Genomic DNA, 23,055 nt, shown 5'->3' on the forward strand with positions numbered 1-23,055 from the left:
ACCCTTCTGTTGGATCTCGACTCATTACACGAATGAAACAAGGACAAGAGGGCATATTTTAATGGCAGGGCAACTGGGTAAAACTCACAGATTCTACAACAATTACAATCGCTCTTGAATCTTTTATATTTGCCTGTGCTGCTAGGAAACTCATCAACATATGAACTACTGCTGTGTCTGATATCATTATGCACTATGTCCACTATGCAACCATAAACCAACCATTAGTAATAATATCTGTCTATAACCACTGCTATGCATGCTTTTTTGACAATTAATATAGACTAAAAAATAGATATCAATTGGCAGATATATTATTCGCTGATAAAAGGGACACTTAAATTATTATTATGAAAACCAAATATGAAAAACCGCCATTAATTTAGCTTGCAGCTCCAATGAAATCAAACAAATTGATAAATGTCAATTGCATTTCATTTTAGCATTACTTTACACTCCCCTCTGTGGTGAAAATCAAGTTTTTAATGTTTATATGTGGTGTTTTTAATATGCTTTAAGACAAACCATGTGCAAATTCATAAGTCAACACCATTGCTGAGTATTTTCTCCCTAAAACGGCAGTGAACCAAAGACAGTCTCAAAAATGCGGTTTGACCTCACAAACTACCTTGTATCCAATCACGTCACGCGCGGGTGTGCTTTAGCATATCATTAACTGCTGTGAAGCATGGGAGTCTCAAGAGAAGCCAGGTTATCCCGGTATATTTTTATGTTGATATGAAAAATTGTAACCCATGACTAATTATAATCAAAACATTAACAGGTCATGATAATAATATATGCATCCATAATTAATATTCATGAGCTAACCTTTGCCATTTCGTGGCATCACAGCAAGCCAGCCTAAGCCGTCAAACTGTTTCCACTAGTTCTTAAACTGTGAAGTGAAGCCTGTCATTCTGACTGACGCTGCATTTGGCGAGTCAATCTCGACTTATCACCAGTTATTCAAGCAGTATATCCCCGCTGTCCCCCGCTCGCCGCCTTCATCTTCAGGCCTGCGGTGTGGAGCCACTTCAGCCCTGCTCAAGGCAATCATTTCCAGGCAGACTGAGCGTTTCTCTCCCCTGGAGTCATCAGGGGCCAGGTACTGGATAAAGCAGACATTACAGCCTGTGACAGCAAGCGCTCAGCCATTACTAACCCACAGACAGGAGAGCTGAGAGTGAGCAGGTTATTGCAGGATCTGGGAAAGGAAGGATCTGAGAGATGTGGATCTGTGGCAGATCTGCCTTACCACATCAAATCTATTGGGGGACAGAAAGAGGCTCTTGCATGAGGGCAAACGGGGCTAAAGGACCATTTTACCAGTGGACAAATAGGCTGAAAGGATTAGAGTTAGAAATTGCTTGGTTGCCTCTGTATAAGAGCTTCAACAGCAACTGAAGATTGGAGTCGATGTGGTCTCATGTAGTCAGACTGTCCACATAAAGTCTCCTCCACAATCCACATAGACTGAAAACTGATACTCGCTAAGCACCAGATACACATAAAAATGTCTTTGGCGGGCAAATAAAACAAGTTACTCATCGGTGGCAAGTGATTTTACAAAGAAACTGCAACATGATATGGTTTAAGTCAAACTGTAAAAATATAGTCTAATGCTTGCTGATGTAAGAAACACAAACAATAAATTCAAAGCCATACAAACAGTCTACTATAGACAACTTGTGATCGGACCAACAGAAACTGATTGTTAAACCCCAGGTGTAAAAAGTTAATCCTTTTGTCATAGTGACAAACATACGAAGGTAAAACTATAATGAAATAGAAACAGTGTTGGGGAAAGTTACTTTTTAATGTAATGCATTACAATTTTGCGTTACTCCTTAAAACATTTTTTTTTTTTTTGCATAATTTGGTTACTTTTTATGGAAAGTAGTGTTATGTTACTTTTTCTCACATGGGTTGAGCTTGCTGTTCTGCCATTCTGGATTAAAGAAGAAAAGGATGCGGGGAAGAAAGTTCAACACTCTTACTAATAAATAAATAAACAAATTTGATGTTTATCTGAAGTAATTTTTGCTAATTAGAATTATTAAATTTAATTATTAAATTAAATTAAAAAGGTCAGCAGCAAAGACATTGGCTAATAAAGTGAGATTAAATACATAAAGTATATTTGTGTAATTTAATATATTTAATTGCAAAAATCTATCTATCTATCTATACATCTATCTATCTATCTATCTATCTATATGGAATATTGCAGTACTTATTATAAATTATTTATCCATATATATATATATATATATATATAAATGGGCCCTTGTAATCCTTAATTAAAATAACTCCCCCTCCCTCGTGCAGCGACATCTCTTCTCGTCTCTGATGACATGTTTACTGGCACGAGGGCGGGACAACCTGTCACTCACATGAGATCGACCAATAGCAAACCACAACCATCCAACTATCCAATCAATTCCCCATGGACAAAATCAAGTCCTGTCCTAGATTTTTTTCCTTGTTCAAAAAGCTGTTAAACTCATATATATGTATGTCACAATAGGGTACAAAAGACTATTGCAACTTGCCAACTTTAAAGAAGTGTAAAATACAGTTTCTTGGACGGTGAGAAATATTTATATGAAGTAATATCAAGTTACATCTGGCCCCCTGTGCGCAATGCCATTTCAAAACATAAAAATATATCAATAAAAAAAATGTGTACAAAATAGCATAGATCAGACAGTCCGTGGGGAGAGTTGTCTGAAGCTGAGATAAGAGTGTATGTGGAACAGAGGGGAAGGGAGCTATCAGAACTCAAATAACAGAGAGCCAAGAGGTGAAAGGAAAAGATAAGAGCGCACACATACAGGTCAGAAGGGGAGACAGGTGGCAGAATATGTTACCTTGAGGTCGTGCTGGCGGGTCTCCTGCATGTCCTGTACAGCACAGCAGTGAGCCTCCCTCATCCGCTGTTCCCTGCGCTGATGCTCCAGCTCCATCTCCTGCAGCTGCTGGCCCAGGTGCTCTCGCTCCTGACTGAACTGGGCCTGCAGCTGCTGCAGGGAATGCTGGGACTGGGAAAGCTGCATCTCCAGGCTCTGTTTCAGCAAGGAAATCTGCACACACACACAAAAAAAAAAAGAAATCAAAGAAACTTTGCAGTTGCATGTTTGCATGTTATAGGCTACGTATGACCCTGGACCACAAAACACATCACCAGATGTGTCACATGGGTAAATTTTTTGAAATTGAGATTTATGCATCACATGAATAAGCTTTCAATTGATGTATGGTTTATTAGGACAGGACAATATTTGGCCGAGATACAACTATTTGAAAATCTGGAATCTGAGGGTGCAAAAAAAATTGAAGCATTGAGAAAATCGCCTTTAAAGTTGTCCATTTATGTTCGCGATTGTGCTGCATTCACTCACAAAAATAAATGTTTTATATATTTACGGTAGAAAATTTACAAAATATCTTCATGGAACATGATATTTACTTAATATCCTAATGATTTTTGGCATAAAAGAAAAATCTATAATTTTGACCCATACAATGTATTGATGGCTAGTGCCTAAATATCTGTACGTTCACACCGCCGCCGGCGAGAGCGGCAAAATGGCAAAATTATTTAAAGGAGCCGCAAAGCAAATAAGAACTGAACATAAATCAGTATCCTATTTTGTGCATACTGGCTACACGTAGGGTATAAATTAACCTATTAAAATCTTTTAAATGTGAAAGTAACAAAACACCAACAATTTCAGACACCTTTTTCCATTCGTCGTTCTTTTTATTAAAGTCCCTGTATGTAAACAGGGACAATTCGTACAATAACGGGAAACCCGCAACAGAAATAATTAACTTTTCCTCCATTTTGCTTAGGAACTAATGTGGTCGGAACCAAAGTTTACAGGATTGTGTTCTCTGTTATCCTCTCAGGCGGAGGACTTCTACATTCCGATTGGTTGCCGCTGGTTGCCGCCGAACCGCGTCATAGCTTATTACCATAAAGTTGACAAATTTCAACTCTTCTCGCCGCTCTCGCCGTCCAAGACGCGCCGCGCCGCACTCTTTTGACGCTCTCGCCGCCGGCGGTGTGAACGTACAGTAAATATACCTGTGCGACTTGTGACTAGTTTTGTGATCCAGGGTTACATATATATAAGAAAATGACAAAAGCACATAAGAAAATGACAATACATTTATGGAAATGAAAGAAAATGGAAAAAATAAAAACAAAAGGTAATTAAAAATTATAAAAATATATAAATACCGGTAATACTATAATGACACTGATGAAAACCAACTGACCCTAAACCCTATAAACTGTAAAAAATTATGATTTAAACAATTTCCCAGATAAAATAATATACATTTAAACAAAAATTTCATATTAGTGCTTGTATACAATTGTAATCTTCTAGTTTATGCTTATTAAATCCTCCAAAAATTAGCCCCATTCACTTCCATTGTAAGTTTCTTCACCATAAAGTAACGTTCAAATGAGGGAAGAGGGATGAGTCTAAATTATTTTGGTGTTAATCAAAATAATGCCACAAATGCTGTTGATTAAGCTTAACGTATTGAACCTGGAATATTCCTTTAAGTACAGTTAGGTCCATATGTATTTGGACACAGGCACAATTTTTCTTTTTTTCAGGTATTTACCAACACATATTCAAGCTATAGTTATTTAATGGATATGGGCTGAAAGTGCACACTCTCAGGTTTAATTTGAGGGTATTTACATCCAAATTGGAGGAAGGGTTTAGGAATTACAGCTCTTGGGAGAGCCACCCCCCCTTTTTCAAGGGACCAAAAGTAATTGGACAATTGAATCAAAAGTGATTTCATGGACAGGTGTGGGCTATTCCTTCGTTATTTATTCATTAATTAAACAGGTAAAAGGTCTGGAGTTGATTCTAAGTGTAGTATTTGCATTTGGAATATATTGCTGTGAACCTACATCATGCGTTCAAAGGAGCTCTCCATGCAAGTAAAACAGGCCATCATTAGGCTTCAAAAACAAAATAAATCCATCCGAGAGATAGCAGGAATATTAGGAGTGGCCAAATCAACAGTTTGGTACAATCTGAGAAAAAAAGAATCCACTGGTGAGCTCAGCAACATAAAAAGGCCTGGACGTCCACGGAAGACAACAGTGGTAGATGATCGCAGGATCCTCTCCATGGTAAAGAAAAACCCATTCACAACATCCAGCCAAGTGAAGGACACTCTCCAGGAGGTAGGCGTGTCATTGTCAAAGTCTACAATCAAGAGAAGACTTCACGAGAACAAATACAGAGGGTTCACCACAAGGTGCAAACCATTCGTAAGCATCAAGAATAGAAAGGCCAGATTAGACTTTGCCAAAAAGCATCTAAAAAAGCCTGACCAGTTCTGGAAAAGCATTCTTTGGACGGATGAAACTAAAATCAACATGTACCAAAATGACGGGAAGAAAAAAGTATGGAGAAAGCTTGGAACAGCTCATGATCCAAAGAATACAACATCTTCTGTTAAACATGGTGGAGGCAGTGTGATGGCATGGGCATGCATGGCTTCCAGTGGCACTGGATCACTGGTGTTTATTGATGATGTAACAGAAGACAGAAGCAGCCGGATGAATTCTGAAGTGTATAGGAATATACTGTCTGCCCAGATTAAGCCAAATGCAGCAAAGTTGGTTGGACGGCGCTTCACAGTACAGATGGACAATGATCCAAAACACACTGCAAAAGCAACCCAGGAGTTTTTTAAGGAAAAGAAGTGGAATATTCTGCAATGGCCGAGTCAATCACCTGATCTCAACCCGATCGAGCATGCATTTCACTTGCTGAAGGTAAAACTAAAAGGCAGAAAGACCTACAAACAAACAACAGCTGAAGACAGCTGCAGTTAAGGCCTGGCAAAGCATCACAAAGCAGGAAACCCAGTCTTTGGTGATGTCCATGAGTTCCAGACTTCAGGCAGTCATTGCCTGCAAAGGATTCTCAACAAAATATTAAAAATGAACATTTTATTTATGATTATATTAATTTGTCCAATTACATTTGAGCCCCTGAAAATAGGGGTACTGTGTATAAAAATGGTTGCAGTTCTTAAAATGTTTACTTGATATTTTTGTTCAACCCCTTTAATTAAAGCTGAAAGTCTGCACTTCAAATTCATATTGATTGTTTCATTTTAATTTTATTCTGGTGGTATACAGAACCAAAAGTATGAAAATTGTGCCTGTGTCCAAATATATATGGACCTAACTGTATAAGCAATAGTAAGCGTGGAGCTTCACTTAGCAAGCACTACTAATTGGCTAAACGGCAAAACATGCTCCTTGTAAAGACTAAGAAGAGATAGCAGCAATTACAAATCTTCATTCATTTTTACAGTCACGCCATTTCTATCTCCACACACTGTTAGCAGGCTTGTGTGTGCAAACACACATTGGCTCTAGTTTCCCTCAGCGGATAGAGCTGTGAGTGTGAGTGTGAACTTGTGTCTAGCAGCCATGTCTACAAGGACTGAATCAGGACTCAGTCTGGGACGAGGTGAGAAGTCGGCATCGGCACCAATCGATATGTTAGAGCTGGAGGTTTCAGTCACTCCGGCCGACTCGTTGACCTGCTAGCTAGTCGCTGCTTATGACAGGAAGACTTTTACCGCGTCTTTCCCGCCAACACTTGTGGAAACAATAAACCGATACTGCGCTTGTCGTCGCATCAGCCAATTATTTAATATTCAAGCCGGCTGGAAGCGGTTCCAATATGACTGGGATATCACTGCTCATATCACAGCTGTTGTGCTGCTGACTCTGACAAAAAGATGAATGTTGTTGTAATGTGAAAACTAATTTTTCACATTTGAGGAAATGAAAGGTGCTTGCAAGAGCAAAACTTCTTTGCACAATTCTGCTGACAAAAATCCCCCCACTAGTCTCAATTATATTCTAGTGCGGAGACATGTTGATGGCCCCCAGGGGCCCCGACATGGAAACGTTCTACTGTACATTGATGAAAATTAAAAAAAGAGCTCTGAGAAGTTCAAGCTCAAGATATAATCCTTCCGGCCTCTTTACAATGCAAGCTATTGCAATTTTTCAATCTCATTTTTCGGTCCAACAGGTCCAAGAGTCAGAAAGAAATTCTAAATTCATGTTATTGATCTTTTTGTAAATTATTCATCTGTGTGTACGTTCCATTGTTTAATATTTTTCCAGACATCATAATTCTGTTGAAACGACAGACTTCTCTATGCTAACAAATGTTCGGCTTCTCCAATCATATAGTCCGCATAAACCCCGCCTCTTTCTTTCAATTCACCACAAAACTGAAACGACTAAAATTACCAATTGGAAATAAACAAAAACAATAAATGAAATAAAAATAAATGAAAATAAATAGTCATATTTGTAACATAAAAATAAAAATGACATTTTTTTAAAAAGTAATTTAAAAAGTAGACTCGAAATAAAAAAAGCTAATTTAAAATATTAATAAAAATGATACATAATACATATATATTATAATAACAACCTGCCATAAGAAATAAAACTACTGTAAAAATGATAATTTAAACACCTCAAATAAAACACGTTTTAACAGAAACATTTATGTAAATGCTTTTATAAAAATGTAAGCATCATATTTATGCTTTTCAAATACTCCAAAAACTGGGTTCCATTATAACCTCCATTTCAAGTTGCCTCACTGTATAGCAACCTCTTTTTTAAAGAAAATGTAGGAGTGAAAATGAAGAAGAAAATGAAAATGAAAATGAGTCTAAACTGTTTTTGAGTTATTTAAATCGGATCTTCCGGTGAAACGTCAGACTTGTCACTGGTGATGCATGTCAGACTTCTCCAATCATATAGTCTGCATAAACCCCGCCTCTTTCTTACAATCTGCCTCCATCCAATCAACATCCGATGAACAGAATACACTTTCTGTTCTTTAAAGATAATCTGTTTCCCTTGGATGTAAGTCACAATATGGAAGAAAACATTTGCTACTTTTGCTTCATCACGACCTCAAGATAGAAGAATATGAACACCACGCACCTCAATAAGCTGCACAATTTGAGGCATCATTCACATCTGTAGCATTCGTTTTGGATGAGGTGTGCCAAAATGTTGTCCAGATAACTAACAATTATAATTGTTTATGATTGATTGTCCTCAGCAAGCACCACTAACAATAATGTGAAGAGATAAGCGGTGCATGGAGGTCTGGTGCTTCACTTTAATGCATCTAGTGCACTAGAGAGAGCTGATGGGTGAGGCTGAGGACATTTCTGTAGTGGTGGTAATCGCTTCTCCAATAAGCTCTACAGATCTTGCCACTGCAGCAAAGACTTGCTCTGACACATTTAGAGCTCTGAGAAAGAAAGAGGTCTCGTTGCCAGCAAAACACTCGGCACACATGTACAAGTAAATAAAACAATGAGGTTCATGATGAAAGGAGACAAATTATAAATGGAGCTGAAAATAAAAAGGGGGCTTTAGAAAAGGAGTCGTCTCAAGGGTAACGTGTTGCAAGTAATGTTTTATTTTCAGCTGACCAGAGATGTGTTTTAAAAACGTCAAAATACAGTAAAACTAAATCTGAATGAATTATATCCGACTGTAGTAAGTATTTATAGTGGGGAAAAAATAACTGAATATGAGAGCTGACTAAGTAGCAATGTTTTTTTTTTTCTCTGTTGTTGAGCTCACAGGTATGGCCGCCAAATAAAGAGATACATTTTTGTGTGAAAGTCTTGCAAAAAGAGTGTTCACCCTAAGTTGGGGCTACTGACTAAATAACTACAAATTTATAGTTAGTTAGTTAAAATGGTTGGCAAGCCAAGTATCACATTTCCAAAGAAGAGGGCCAGCTGATGTGTTCATTTACATAAAAAAGTATTGAGAAACACATTGGGCCCTATTTTAACGATCTGAAACGCAAGTATCAAACGCGAAACGCAAGTAACTCTGTGGGCAGATCGCACTGTTACTATTATACCGGCGGGATAAATTACTCTTGCGCTCGACGCAAATCTAAAATGGGTTGGCCTGAAGTCGCTTCATTACTCATAGGTGTGGTTTGGGCATAACGTGAAATAAATCAGAGCGTCCTCTCAAATTCCCTTTAAGAGCAGGCATGCTTGTTCAATGGCTGATTTGCCAGCGCACGCCAGGAGCGGTTGACAGCCGAGGAGACCGACGCTCTCGCCAGGGCCGTAAAAGACAGAGAGAAGTGACAATGTATGGGGATGATGGGAGAAACCCACCCAAATAAGCTTCAGTTAAACAGGCGTATAATGTGTAAGCTAGATTTATGCCTATTTTTTTCACATCTTCATGGACACCACAATGATTTTCCTCGTGTGTTAATATTTTTCCTTGTAATAATGTATGATTTGCAAAAATGAAAACTGTTGCCTCTGTGTAGATTAGAGAATCAAAGTGTATGCGCGTTGTTCACACACTACACAATGGCCAAGCATGCGCCCTTAAAATACCATATGAATAACATGAGCAACGCGCCACTGTCTTTAGACTAGGTTTTTCCTGGTCAGTGGCGGAATTGTTTTCTCAAACTGCAAAATAGCACCAGGGAACGTTTGCGCTGGAACGAGCCTCCTCTTTTCGCTGAACCGCCCCCGCGAGCGCAAGTTCATTCCCTAATTTACCGACGTGTCTGTGGAGGGAAAAGTCTGCTGTGCGCGGGTGCAAAATAGGAATGATACATGCATCGGCGTACAAAGTCAATTGCGCTGGGTGCAAGATAGGGCCCAATATTGTAACATTACAAGACCCCAAAAGTGATCAGCAGTGATATATTAAAATGAATTGATTAAAATAAAGATAAAATATAAAGATAAGAAAATATAGAAAAAATAAAATAAAATTGTGAACAGAGGCATGTTATCTCCCATAATAATGGGCATGGGCTAACATGAAACAATCAAATCTACATCAAACTATATAAAGAAACGGTGCTTGTCTATACAAAACGTGCTACATATTGCTAAGATGATGTGGGTGGTTGTTACTGGCTCAAGTCAAAAGAGCCCCCCGCCAAGTCTCTGATATTCTCCTTTCTAGATGTCCTCGGGGTCTCTCCTTCAAGAGATGCAAAAACCGCAAGACTGAATTGCTTAGAAACGTAACAGCACTCCTCTTCTCAATACACCTCACGATTGATGGCATCAATAACTTGCGTAGCTTGAACGGTGGCGAAGACTTTTGCTCCATGCTCGACAAGAACAATAGTGGAGCTTGCCTGAGGTTCCTGCGCTTTTAAGTGGATTCTGAAACAGAGTTTGAAATGTTTTCATCGCTGTGCCATTTTTCAGCCCGTTCTCTTTTTCCCATAGACGAGGACAAATAGACCACGGAAAAATAATTAGCCATAAAACAAAGTGCAGACGCCAGGAGGATCAGTGAACGGAGCTAATGAATATCTGCTGGATTCCATCATAATCTTGTGATTAAAGCTGAATATTATTAATTATTATAGGCATCTAGAGAATATCTGATTGGCGAGCACTGTATATCACATAACCCTGCAGTTTAATAGCAAATCGACTCATTTGCAAGTTATAATGTGTCCTTGATTATTGTGTAACCACCACAAACCCAAATTAAAGAATATAAGAGATAAATGAAATGGTGTAATATCCATAGACACAGTAGCAGTTGAAGAAGCAATATAATTCTCAGTAGTAGACACTGTGTTATAGACTAGTCGTAGGAATGATTATGAAGGGCTAAATCCCAGTTTGCATATTGCTTTCCATTAAAAGCCCAATGACAATAGCCATATATACTCGTTTGACATACTAATTCCATTGGATTTCCAAAATGGTGGAGAGTTACGTTCAATAAATGCACTGATCATTTTTGATCAGGGCTCTGTATGTAACTACGGAGGCCCTAAAGGGACATGGTGATGGAAAAAAATATTCGATGGGATGAAAAAATGATATCTCAAATCTCAATGGTTTTGCGTTCTCTCGCAAATGTTTTGCATTCCCCCACAGAGAACACAAGCAAGCAAGCACAACTGTTTTGTGAGGGAATGCAAAAGCATTGGAATATATTTGTTTCCTCCCATCTCATATTTTGTCCATTTAGCAGCTCTGTACATAATGCATATAGCTCCTCTCAAAATAACAGCCAAGCTTGAAGAATGAAAATCAGTTCTAAAAGACTTCGATAAAACGACTTTCTTGGGCAATTTTTGGGTTTCAGGGCCATTCTTTTATTTAGAAAAGTTATCTCTTTTCAACAGCTGCATATGATTTTGGATTGTTTGGGGCTTGATTTGATTGCAAAAATAAAATGAACTGTGTACTTCCTGTCTGTACAGTATAAATGCAGTAGTGAGCCAGCAGAAATGAGTGCTCACTGCTCAGCATATGAAAACGGCACAGAGGGTAACCCAAGGATACATCGGCAATAACTCTTAATATTAAAGTGTGGATGAGGGGTAGATTTGCAACCGCTGTTGTATTTCACTGATGCTTTTATCCATTTAAAAAGTGTCGTTGGGGTTTGCAGTTTATTAAAACATGTACTCCACATATTGACTTGTTTGTCTGGCTTACAGTAGGTTTACATGTAGTCTCTTGTCACTATTAAGATGAACTGTGCAATTTCTCTGCCACAGGCATCAACAACAGAACTGCAAAAAACAATATGAGGGATTTTCTGTACACTCACGACCCTTCATCTGCCATTGGTCAAATAAACACACCAGATTTAAATAACTGGTAAAGCCAATGTTGCCGTGTTAGTCTGGACAGGGTGCTCAAACAAAAAGAGGATTGTTTAGTATTTTTGCTTAAAAGTACACTACTATTCAAAGGTTCGTGGTCTAAGATTTTTTAATGTTTTGAAAGAAGTGTCTTACGCTCACCAAAGCTGCATTTATTTGATTAAAAACAGTAAAATATGGAAAAATTTTACAATATAAAATACCCGTTTTTTTTCTTTTTAATATATTGTGTAAAATGTAATTTATTCCTGTGTTGTCAAAGCTGAATTTTCAGCATTATTACTCACATGATCCTTCAGAAATCATTCTAATATGATGATTTGCTTCTCAAGAAGCATTTATTATTATTATCAATGTTGAAAACAGTTGTGCTGTTTAATATTATATTGGAAACATGATATAATCTTTTTTTCCCTAAGATTCTTTTCCTTAGAAATCTTTTGTGACATGTCTTTACTTTCACTTTTGATCAATTAAAGCTACACTGTGTAATTTTTTAAGTTGATTCTTAGCAAAAAACACTTTTTTCTTTCAAAATTATATGTGCTCATTAATGTATAATTACTTCTACCAACTAATCAAGTATTCTTGTAAGCGTAGAATCTGCCATTTATAATACATACGGGTGAGCTGCTCAAAGGGCGGAAGCCATGTTGCGCCTCCATCTTGAAAATACATTAGTCAATGAGGGACATACCTGGAAATTCAAGCTTCGCCTTTCGCGTTTTTACACTCAGTGGCACAGTGACGAATGCGAGGGGGCGAATACCCACGACTGCCGGCGGATTTGTAATAATACGGCCACCGTAGGAGTTAAAGCGCACTCGGAATCGGAGGGGCTAGAAAGTAATATTCAGTTGGTAGTCATATACAATTTCACCGCTAGATGGGAGTAATTCCTACACAGTGTAGCTTTGACTGAGTCCATGCTAAATAAAAGTATTCATTTCATTAAAATAAATCTTACTGACCACAATTTTCTGTACTTTGTAGAAGTATGCACATTGAGATTCTATGCATCCACTTAATATTAATTTGCAATTTTGATAAATCAATTGAGAAAATCAACAATGAAATGCCTAAACTTGGTTAAATATATAAAATCAATGACTAATGATAGAATTTAATCATGAGGGTAAATTAACAAATTACAGCACAATTAAAAAATTAACTAAAAAAAATAAATAATAATTTAACAAAACATTGATAATTAATTTGATAAATAAATAATAGAAAAAGTAGAAATAAACGTAAAATGCAATAACTAAGCACTTGATTATTACATATTTAAGATATAAATTAGATTTGATCATTATTTTTTAAAATATATATATATTTTCACTATCTTGACTTTTTGCAGGGTAAGTGTGTTTATTTATTTACATTAATATAAATGAGCTTTTTATGAAATACATTTTTTGAGTAGCACAAAAGTGGTGGCACTGGCCTCAACATCAGAAATGCTTGCATTGGCGAGTCTCTGACCTGCTCTAGAAGGTCCTCCACCTTCCTCTGCCAGCTCTCTCTGGCGGAGCACATCTCCTGATCTTTATTCTGTGCCAGCTGGGAGAGCGCTGACCTTTTATTCTCCTCATGCTCTTCACGCAGTTCCTCGCGGAGTTTCTTACACTCTTGCCTGTGGACACACACACAAAGATACACACTAATGATGATCATACTGTTTGGTGCTTATACATTACCAAAACATTTTTGCTGATAAAAACAGGACAGATTTGGTTTCTGGTGTTGGCATACATTTAAATATAAAAACACATAAATAAAGCTCTCTACTGGGTCAGTGGTCCGTTGGCCATTAACGGCTGCTAAATGGGCCGGCCCCCGTTCGCACGCTCCGCAGATCTTTTTAACGCACCTACATTTCTCTGAGGTCACAGAAGAGGTTAACCGCCACATTATGTGCTGTAATTGCAGGACGTCATGGGAGTGTGGCGCTGGGCTTAAATCCATGATTATTAAGTCTTTGCTACAGACTGTTCTAAAAATGCCCAAATAACAGTCAGCGCCGAATACCTCACACACTCTGAGACACTGCGGAAACCTTTTAAAGGTGTGAAATTAGTCTTAATTGCTGCTTAAGAGGAGATGGAAGCTGTAATGGGGGTCTGGGCACCTTGAAAGCCGCCCGAGACCACAGCAATACGCACTGAGACGTGAATGGATTTAACTCGCGCTGAATTATCTGATCATTTCTGGTGGCACAAATCTCTAATTGATAATATACTGTAGAGAGCATTTATTTACTGTGAAGCATCATTGGGTTTTGCAAGGTGCTATATAAATGTATAAATATATGTATATTTACTACCGTATGTATGCATTTATGCAGGGTCCAGTCAGCATGAGCGATGTAAACATAAATAACAAATTTATATAATTGCAAAAGTGAAACTGCATATCTTTAAAAACGCATGTCTTTCATATTTTTCATATATATATATATATGTAATATGCATTTATATAATATATGAAATATAATACAATACAATATTATACATTCATGAATAATTGTGAAAAAGATTACATGAAATTCAGTATAAATAAGTCAACATGAACAATGGAAATATACATGATAATTGTATATAAATGTAAAAGGGATTATGAATATCTTTGAATATGTATAATTTTTTATTTTTCACAATTTTAAATCATATTTTCATAATTTTAAATGGTCCTGCAGTCTAATTTTCTCAAATAATGTAATAATATAATAGAATATAATTTAATAGAATATAATATAATTTTATATTATTTATTTTAAATAATTTTGCAGTGTTACATGCTGTATTCCATTTAAGTATGCATTAATAGACAAATTAATAGACAAAAAGCTAAATTACAAGGGAAAGAGGTTGGAGTTATGGACAAGCTCCACGTTCATATCCAGCCTGGTCATGTTCCGAACCCATCACTCATCTTTCTTCTAAACAAATCATGATATAGCAAGAGGTTTTTCAACATCTGAGGACATTTTTATGCAGTTTTGCCTCCAAAATTATAGCTAAGTCATAAACAAACACACACAGCAACTGACTCCCATTATGAGAGGTGGTGGTGAATTAACCAGAACTTCTGCTCAGTAGACGTCGCTGTACGTGGCTCTATAACCTTTATGTACCTTTACGAAGAGTCCATTTGTCTTCATAAATGATCTCATTGCAAAGCTGTCAGTCCAGAAAACAACAACTGCATAAACCGCTTTGATTTGTTGCACTCCGGCACACGCATGCTTGCGATATCCAGACGGCGCGGCCTCGAAGGGGAGGATCCATCTGGAGTTTTTATGAACTTCATTGTGTGGTGCAGCTGTGAGCGTAATTGCAAAACACAAATTCAAGTGTTGATAAAGAAGTCAGTGATTGTTTAAGACTGTACAAACGCAAGTGCCGGTGTCTGACAGATTGGCCCGATGATGAACGACCTCTTGCAACACAAAGTCTGCCAAACATTTGTCCTCTGACAGTGCTTGAATATCTTTTCCTCCATGCATCCTGCAGGTTTAGGCTAACTTCATATTCTCCTACATGCTAAAACATTTATTTCTTACATATTTTCCTTCCCTTCATATCTCAGCAAGTTCTTAACTTTTATTCCCTAATTACAAGGTTTAATTCAGTGTTATTAACTAAGTAAAACTATTAAAACTAGTTTTCATTCATTGAAATAATGCTGAAATAAATTCAAATATAACTATTAGAAAAGCTTAAAGTCCCCCTGTAGTCAATAATTATCCCTTAAAAATCATCTTTAAATCACCAAAATTACATATTTAAAAAAAAAATTAAGTACTAAAACAACTAAAAGTGAAAAAGTTAAGTAGAAATATTAAGAACAAAAACTAATAAAAATGAAGAAAGGCACAACATAAAATTAAATGAAAAACATAAAAAAAGAATTCAAAATATTATAGACTTACTATAATAATATATAAATAATTGCAATAAATTGCACTAATTGTACTAAAATCATTTTAGTATAAGTCTATAATTCCAGCAGAAAGCTGTCTGTTAGCATCATTAGCAACCCGTTAGCATTTAATTCCTTGTCACGTGGCATTTCTACTGAAAAATTCCTATTGTAGAGCCAATTAATAATGTTTTCCAGTAAGTCCTCACCGCCATAAATTATATTAATTTAGATCATTTCCAAAGTCATGGAAGCTCATAGAAATTCATAACAGGGGTCTCATGGAAAATGAGGTTCTCGACCTAGATCCAACATATTTACCAGCACTTATTGAGAAATAATGAGCTCTACATTGTTCTGCATTCCCAAAATAACAAGTTTAAGTCCAAATGTCATGCTCCAGGACACCACAGCACCATCCTGAACAAATGTTGTGGAAAATGAGCTACCGAGGATGAAATCCAATAAAAGCCTTGTTGATTTGTCATTAAAGCATGTTGAATGCATGCTTAGGGCCTATTCAACTTCAACCTTCCCTGTTAGCTCATTTCTATCGCTTTCGGGGGATGTTATAGTGGTGAATTGGTAACTTTGCAAAACTATGAGCACACACAAAGTAGCCCAACTGTTCTTAATGGCCTTTGTTTTAGAACAACTCAGACTTATATACTAATGACCTATTTGTCTTTTTTGAAGGCACGTGATATTAAACAGTGGTTTGTAAGCATGGCTGATAATGAATTAGGCGGGCAGTGCTTTCTGAGGCAATGGCAAAACACTTACAGCTGTTGGGAACTTTATATCGTCATCTATTAGCTTGGCAAGGAAGGAGAGAACGTGAAAGAACGAGAAGTGCCTTGCTTGTTGACAAACCATTTATACGGATAGTTCGGCCACAAATGAAAAAAATCTGTCATCGTTTACTCTCCCTCATGTCATTGAAAAAAATAGCCTGGACTGATTTCATGACTTACATAACTATTCTTACTCTGAACATAGACCTTGGAAATACCCTTTCACAACTTTTTATTTCCAAAATACTAGTTTTAACACTGATAACACCAATGACAAATACATTATTAAAAAATTACTTAATATTATATGTGAATATTATTATTGTTATTAATTATTTATTTATATGAATAATATTATTTGCTTTTTTTTGCATAATTGTTGGACGGTGAACTATTACTTAACCCATAAAACAAACTTGCATAACAATCAAACAAAAAAAGCAAACAAATAATGGCTTTTTTAATTATTATTATTATATATCTTACGTTGTAAATCAATATAAATCATTATATAAATTATTATTTAGAATACAACATATTCTTAATTACTATTTTATTTAATTTGTTGCACAATTGTTGGACCTTGCACCAATAAACATAATTAGTCAAGCAAACAAACAATTGTTGGACCTTGTACTAATGTCAAATAAATAAATAAATAAATGTTTAATTATTATTATTATTATCTATTTTACATTATACACTATAATGAATTATTTAGAATACAAATACTAAATTATTTCTACTTTACTTTTACAGCGGACTTATTAATACTATACTTTTTTATATATTTTATTATTTTGCACAATTGTTGGACCTTGCACTAAGGTTAAGGTGTCCCAAAGGAAAATTTGTCAGATGGATGGATTTAATGAACAATTATGTTAGAGAAATATACCTTTTATATGGAGTTTTATAGTTTTTTTTACTTTTAAGTCTTTTTAAGGGACAGGTTAGTCCCCATATTTTGATAATGACATGATGAGTAAATATCTCTGCTTCCGAAAACTCCCACTCATGTAACACTGAAACATGTGCTCTTACCTGAGTGTCTCGGTCCACTTCAGCTCGAGCTCCAGGGCCATCTTATCCATTTTGAGCTTCTCTTCCTCTTTGGTGGAGATGAGTTTGGCATCATGCTGTTGTTTCTGAGTCTCCATCTCTCCCTGGGGAAAAGAACGAGAGCGAACATTAGCTCTGATGAGCCATTAAGCACATGACCTGTAATTGTGAGGTCTGACACGCGGCACTCAGGACGAGAGGGAGGGCTCTTCTTCACAGCTATCAATCATACCGGGGCCAGGAGATGGAAATCCATTTTCATTTCTCAACTCGCTCAGATCTTTTCTCACGTACACACATGTATGATTCATTATGCATGGCCACTCAGATAACCTGTGTTTCAGGTCAAGGACAGAGGAAGAGGAACCATGAAGAGGCCTCTCTAATGAAGTGTCACACAGGGGCCAAAAACGCAGGTGGGTGTAATTCAACAGGAGCACCTATTACACATCTCAAAATGATGAACTCACTGCAGGTGTTTTTTAGAAGCTATTCATGGAAACTGAGCAAAAGCAGTAGAAAATTACCCACATCATCTTTAATAAAATAAAAAAAAAGCCTTCGAAACTGGCCGCACTGGCAGAGTTGCGTGACTTTGAAGTATGAAGTCTCATTCTCATTTTTTTTTTTTTTTAGAGTAATAGCTTTTGGTAATAGACCTGAAGCGCCGTTAGGAGGTTGCTGGTCTCTCGGAGTCTGGCTCGCGTGGCATCCAGTTCTTCTAGAAGCTTCTTCTGGGCGTCCTTCAGATTGGAGATGTGTCCCTCAGCAGAACCGAGTCCCTGCTCTCCCTGCTTCACCAGCTCCTGGAGTCGACTCACCTGAGGAACAGTACAAGTTACTTGCTTTTGAGCAGATGCTTGTTCTCGGTGTTCACTTTAAGGAAACTGTATGAATGAGGCAATGCAATGCAATAAAAATATCAATAATTGTGGTAACACTTTACAATAAGGTTAATTAGTTAACATTGGTTAAGTACTTTAGTTAACATGAACTAAAATGAACAATACTAATAAGCGTTAATTAACCTTAGTTAATATTAATTTCAACATTTACTAATACATTATTAAAATCAAAGGTTGCATTTGTTAACATTAGTTAATGCACTATGAACTAACATGAAAAAACAATGAACAGCTGGATTTTTATGAACTAACATTAACAAAGATGAATAAATACTGTAACTAATGTATTGCTCATTGTTACTTCATGTTAGTTAATACATTAACTAATGTTAACTAATGAACGTTATTGTAAAGTGTAACTTACCATCATTGTTAACTATTAAATAAATATATATGATAAATCAGAATACAAAAATTTAATTATTTATATATTTAATTAGTAAATATATTATTAATTACTAATATGTACCTTGTTATACAGGTTTCGCACATAAAAAAAAAATCCACTCAATACACAATATATAGATTTTTTTTATTTTTATATTTATATTATTAATTACCTTTTGTTTTCTTTTTGCACATTTGTTAAACCTTGTACTAATGATTAAACAACTGTAAAATAAATAACTGTAACTGTCATACCCTAATGTGCAACATAAGCAGCTACTCTGCTGAAAACAGCTTAAACCAGCTATTTAACAGCTCCCAGTGGGTCTGTTGACTGGGCTTAAGAGGGGTTTTACTTTTCACCCAGCTAAAACATATGAAGACCAGCCTAGAAAAACCAGCTAGGACCAGAAAATCAGCAGGGTAACTTCTAAAGACGGCATTCTAACCGAAATGTAACCTTGTACGTGACTGATTAAAGATGCTTTTCATTAACCGTTAAAGGTCTCTCACATTCTTAAAGTTCAATCCAATACAGATGTTGATGTTAGCATGTTTCTAAATCAACACCTAGATTCTCTAAAGCGCATAAACATAATGTACACAACACACAAATAGTCAATGATACAGTGCTTTTTAAGACTCAACTCAACTATTTTGAAACAGCCTTCAGGTGGGCAGCATGGCTAAATACGTAGCCTAGGTGGATAATTGGTTTCTAGATGGTGCAAGAAGCTGGTCATTAGCTGGTCATCATCTTTGACCAGCAACAAACCAGCTACCAGCTAGTCATTACCAGCTTATGTGGTCAGGCTGGATTGTGGAACATACGGTACTCGATGATTAATGAGCTAATGGCCAGCTTAGATCAGCTAGAAACCACAGCTACCATTTTTTAAAACACAGATATCATCTTAAGATGGATCTTCCAGCAAGTTCAGAGTTTAATGTGCTCATCAAGCATGACTCAAAGTAAATGAAACATGGCTAAATTGAATGATCAGTGATGCTGCAGCTATGGGACACAGCCAGATTTGTGTACTACTGGAAGCCCATTAAAACACATTGAGACTAATGAGATGGTAAACACATGACACTGAAATTAATCACCACCTCCCTCTGCTTCCGTGCCTTCCTTTCTACCTGCTAAATCACTTTCACAGAGACAGCACAGGGTTTTGAAAAGAATGGGCAATAGAGTTCCTAACAATGACTACATGCATTTACATGCACCCTCATACTACGATTATAATGAGATTTAGGCAATATTGCGATTGAACTTTATCCTACTTTACTTCGATCAAATTGATGCGATTAAGCCATAGCCATAATTATAGTAAAATATGTGGCGTATGCCGATTTTAATTGCTATGAACAGGCATGTAAACACTGTAACCAGATCTATTCCAATCTGACAAACTGCACATGTCTTTGTGATGTTCACGGATGATGCTGTTATGTAGCGGTAAAGGCGGCATCATATTTTACGGCTGTGTTTAACTCCACTTTTAGACATACAGTCGAAAAACTTCCAAGAACTTCCCCTCAGAGAATCCCTGTGACACACATCTGAGTGAACGAGATGGAGGGAAGTTAGCGAGGGACAGCATAAAAAAAGTGTACTCTGACCCAGTTCGTTTGCTGGCTGCAATACGCTGTGTTTTCCACCAACTGGCAACCTGGGGTGTCTAAATACTGTTGGGTAAATTGGCAGTGGGCGCCGGGCGGGAACACGCAGTCCAAAACAAAAAACAGATATTCCGACAAGGAACGCACAACAACTGGCTGTACCATTGTTCTTCAGAAAAACAGTAAACTTAGCATTTTTCCTAAATATATGCAAACATATGGTATTTTTATGGTTCAGTACAGTCCACTTTTATTTTTCCACCTTTAAATGCAGAGTTCATGTCGATAAGTATATTGATCGTTGAAAATACCAAATTGAAGACATTGCGTCATTGAAAAAATCCAATACGCCCATAGAAATGTTTTGCAATTTATGTAAGTAGATTACAACAGTGGCCAGTAACACACATCTACTATATGTGAGGTCATCCTTTGTGCTGTGTATTTGGGGTATGTGAATAAACCACAATTCTTAGTGAATAATTAAAATAATGAAAACTGCATGCGAACAGGAGTGAAAAGGTTTGCTTGTGTCATGTAAACATCTTACTGTGATTAAGTCCTTACTCTAATGTGATTTTTTTAATTTTTTTATCAATAATCATTGGTGTAGGTCTAAACGTAGTCAATGATCAGTGTTTTACTGATTGTAAATGGCCTAAATGAAGGTTTCAGCACACACATTACCGTACCTCACTGTTGGCCATGCTGAGTTTGGCACTGAGCTCCTCTCGTATATTGTCCAGTTCCTCTCGCAAAAGGCTCTTCTGTTCCTCTAGAGAGTTACGTTCCTTCTCGAACTGATCCTCCATCTCCTTTAAGTCCAACAGAAGACGCCGATTAAAAATGACGAGCGCTTACAAACGTGTGAAACAATTTTTGTTACTGGAGATAAGACAACCATGTAGACTATTACTTCTCATTTTGAAGTTATAGTTCACCCAAAAGAACATTCTGTCATTCACTCAACCTCATGTCGCTCCGAATTCATACGAGGAAAGAAACTCATACAGGATTGAAACAACACGAGGATGAGTAAATAACGTCAGAAGTTTCATTACTGGATGAACTATTCCTTTAATCATGATAACATTCTTTTTTAGGCTGTGGCATTTTGAAGGCATAACCGTCTGAAAACTTAATTTCAAACATGTCAGGGTAGTGCCTTAGGAAATCCACTTAATATCTGTCTCAGGAAGTAGGAAGAAATAAGATGACAAGATTTGCAATGCAAAAACAAAGCATGAGAAGAAATTAATAACTGCATATTATTCATAATAAGATTCTTCAGCTTTCTAGACCTCACCTCGAAAATAATAATACAGAAACTAATCATAGCCATCCTGTGACATTTACAGAACGAAATGCAATTTTTGATTGTTTCCTGCCCACCACAGTCAGAGGACACAATGGGTCTTATTACTGCGCTTTCAAGGTAGTACTGAACTAATATTCCTCAAATATTCTGGTTATACATCCTAACTCTAAGAATTAAAAATATGTAATTAATTCAGCCTGAGCCGCTAAATGTAGACACTTCATTAAACTTTGTTTTGCAGATATTTAAAATTGAAATTAGAATATCTCCCATTGACTTGGATTGATATAGCCTAATATATATATATATATATATATATATATATATATATATATATATATATATATATATATATAAAGAGGCAAAATGAAGAAATAAATGAATAGTCATTAAGATGTTTCAATGTTTTTGAAAGAAGTGTCTTCTGCTCACCAAGGCTGCATTTAATAAAAAAAGTAAAAACATTAATACTGTGAAATATTATTACAATTTAAAATGACAGTTTTATATTTTAATAAGTTAATTCCTATGATGACAAAGCTGCATTTTCAGCATCATTACTCCAGTCTTTAGTGTCACATGATCCTTCAGAAATCATTCTAATATGCCGATTTGCTGCTCAAGAAACATTTCTTATCATGATAAAAGCTGAAAAAAGTTGTAATGCCTAATTTTGTGGAACAGTATTTTCAAGATACTTAGAAATATAGAAACATTTATTTAAAATACAATTTTACACAATTTTCAAAAAAACAAAACAATGTATCACTGTAATGCTTTCTTGCTGAATATATGGAATATATATGGGATATATTATATATAGGATACTGTGAAATATATATACAGTATTTGCAAGGCTATTGTAAAATTAAAGTCTAAAACGGTCAATCTTGTTTCCTTTCTGAACAATGCATGATATTATCCTAACATATACTAAAAGAAGCAAGGACGATATGAAAGAGCAGAGCGATCGATGTTGACAAATGAAGGATGACAGAGACGCGATAATCTCTCCCGCTCATTATAAAGAGCAGCGGCGAGCTCATTGCACATGTTGATGAAAGTCCACAACGAATCAAACCCACGTCACTTCATTTCTGTGCGTATTCATAAACACATCACCTAAAAGAACAGGCAGTGAAAATCCTGTGCGTGTGCGGGCGCGTGGGCCTTGAGGAGAAAGAGGTCTTAAGTACGCCTGTTTAAAAAATTGATGGTTAGCACAGACGAGCAAATGGGCTGAGCGCTCGGTATAGCCGGCAGGTGTGCATAATTCACTCCATCCCCAATTCGAGGCACAC

General features: G+C 36.5%; 1 protein-coding gene across 5 annotated transcripts in view; it reads right to left on the reverse strand.

The window, feature by feature from the left end:
• fam184ab (family with sequence similarity 184 member Ab) overlaps positions 1 to 23,055 on the reverse strand; it is a 110,689-nt gene that overhangs the window by 41,598 nt on the left and 46,036 nt on the right. For all 5 annotated transcript variants that reach the window (XM_079584651.1, XM_079584652.1, XM_079584650.1 and 2 more), the window contains exons 7-11: positions 21,129 to 21,251; positions 18,175 to 18,336; positions 17,498 to 17,619; positions 13,221 to 13,371; positions 2,874 to 3,086 (exon numbers count right to left, since the gene is read on the reverse strand). In XM_079584651.1, coding sequence (XP_079440777.1) covers positions 2,874 to 3,086; positions 13,221 to 13,371; positions 17,498 to 17,619; positions 18,175 to 18,336; positions 21,129 to 21,251 — 771 coding nt within the window. The remainder of the gene's footprint in view (positions 1 to 2,873; positions 3,087 to 13,220; positions 13,372 to 17,497; positions 17,620 to 18,174; positions 18,337 to 21,128; positions 21,252 to 23,055) is intronic.

This window comes from Phoxinus phoxinus, assembly GCF_949152265.1.
Source record: "Phoxinus phoxinus genome assembly, chromosome: 16".
NCBI lineage: Eukaryota > Metazoa > Chordata > Actinopteri > Cypriniformes > Leuciscidae > Phoxinus > Phoxinus phoxinus.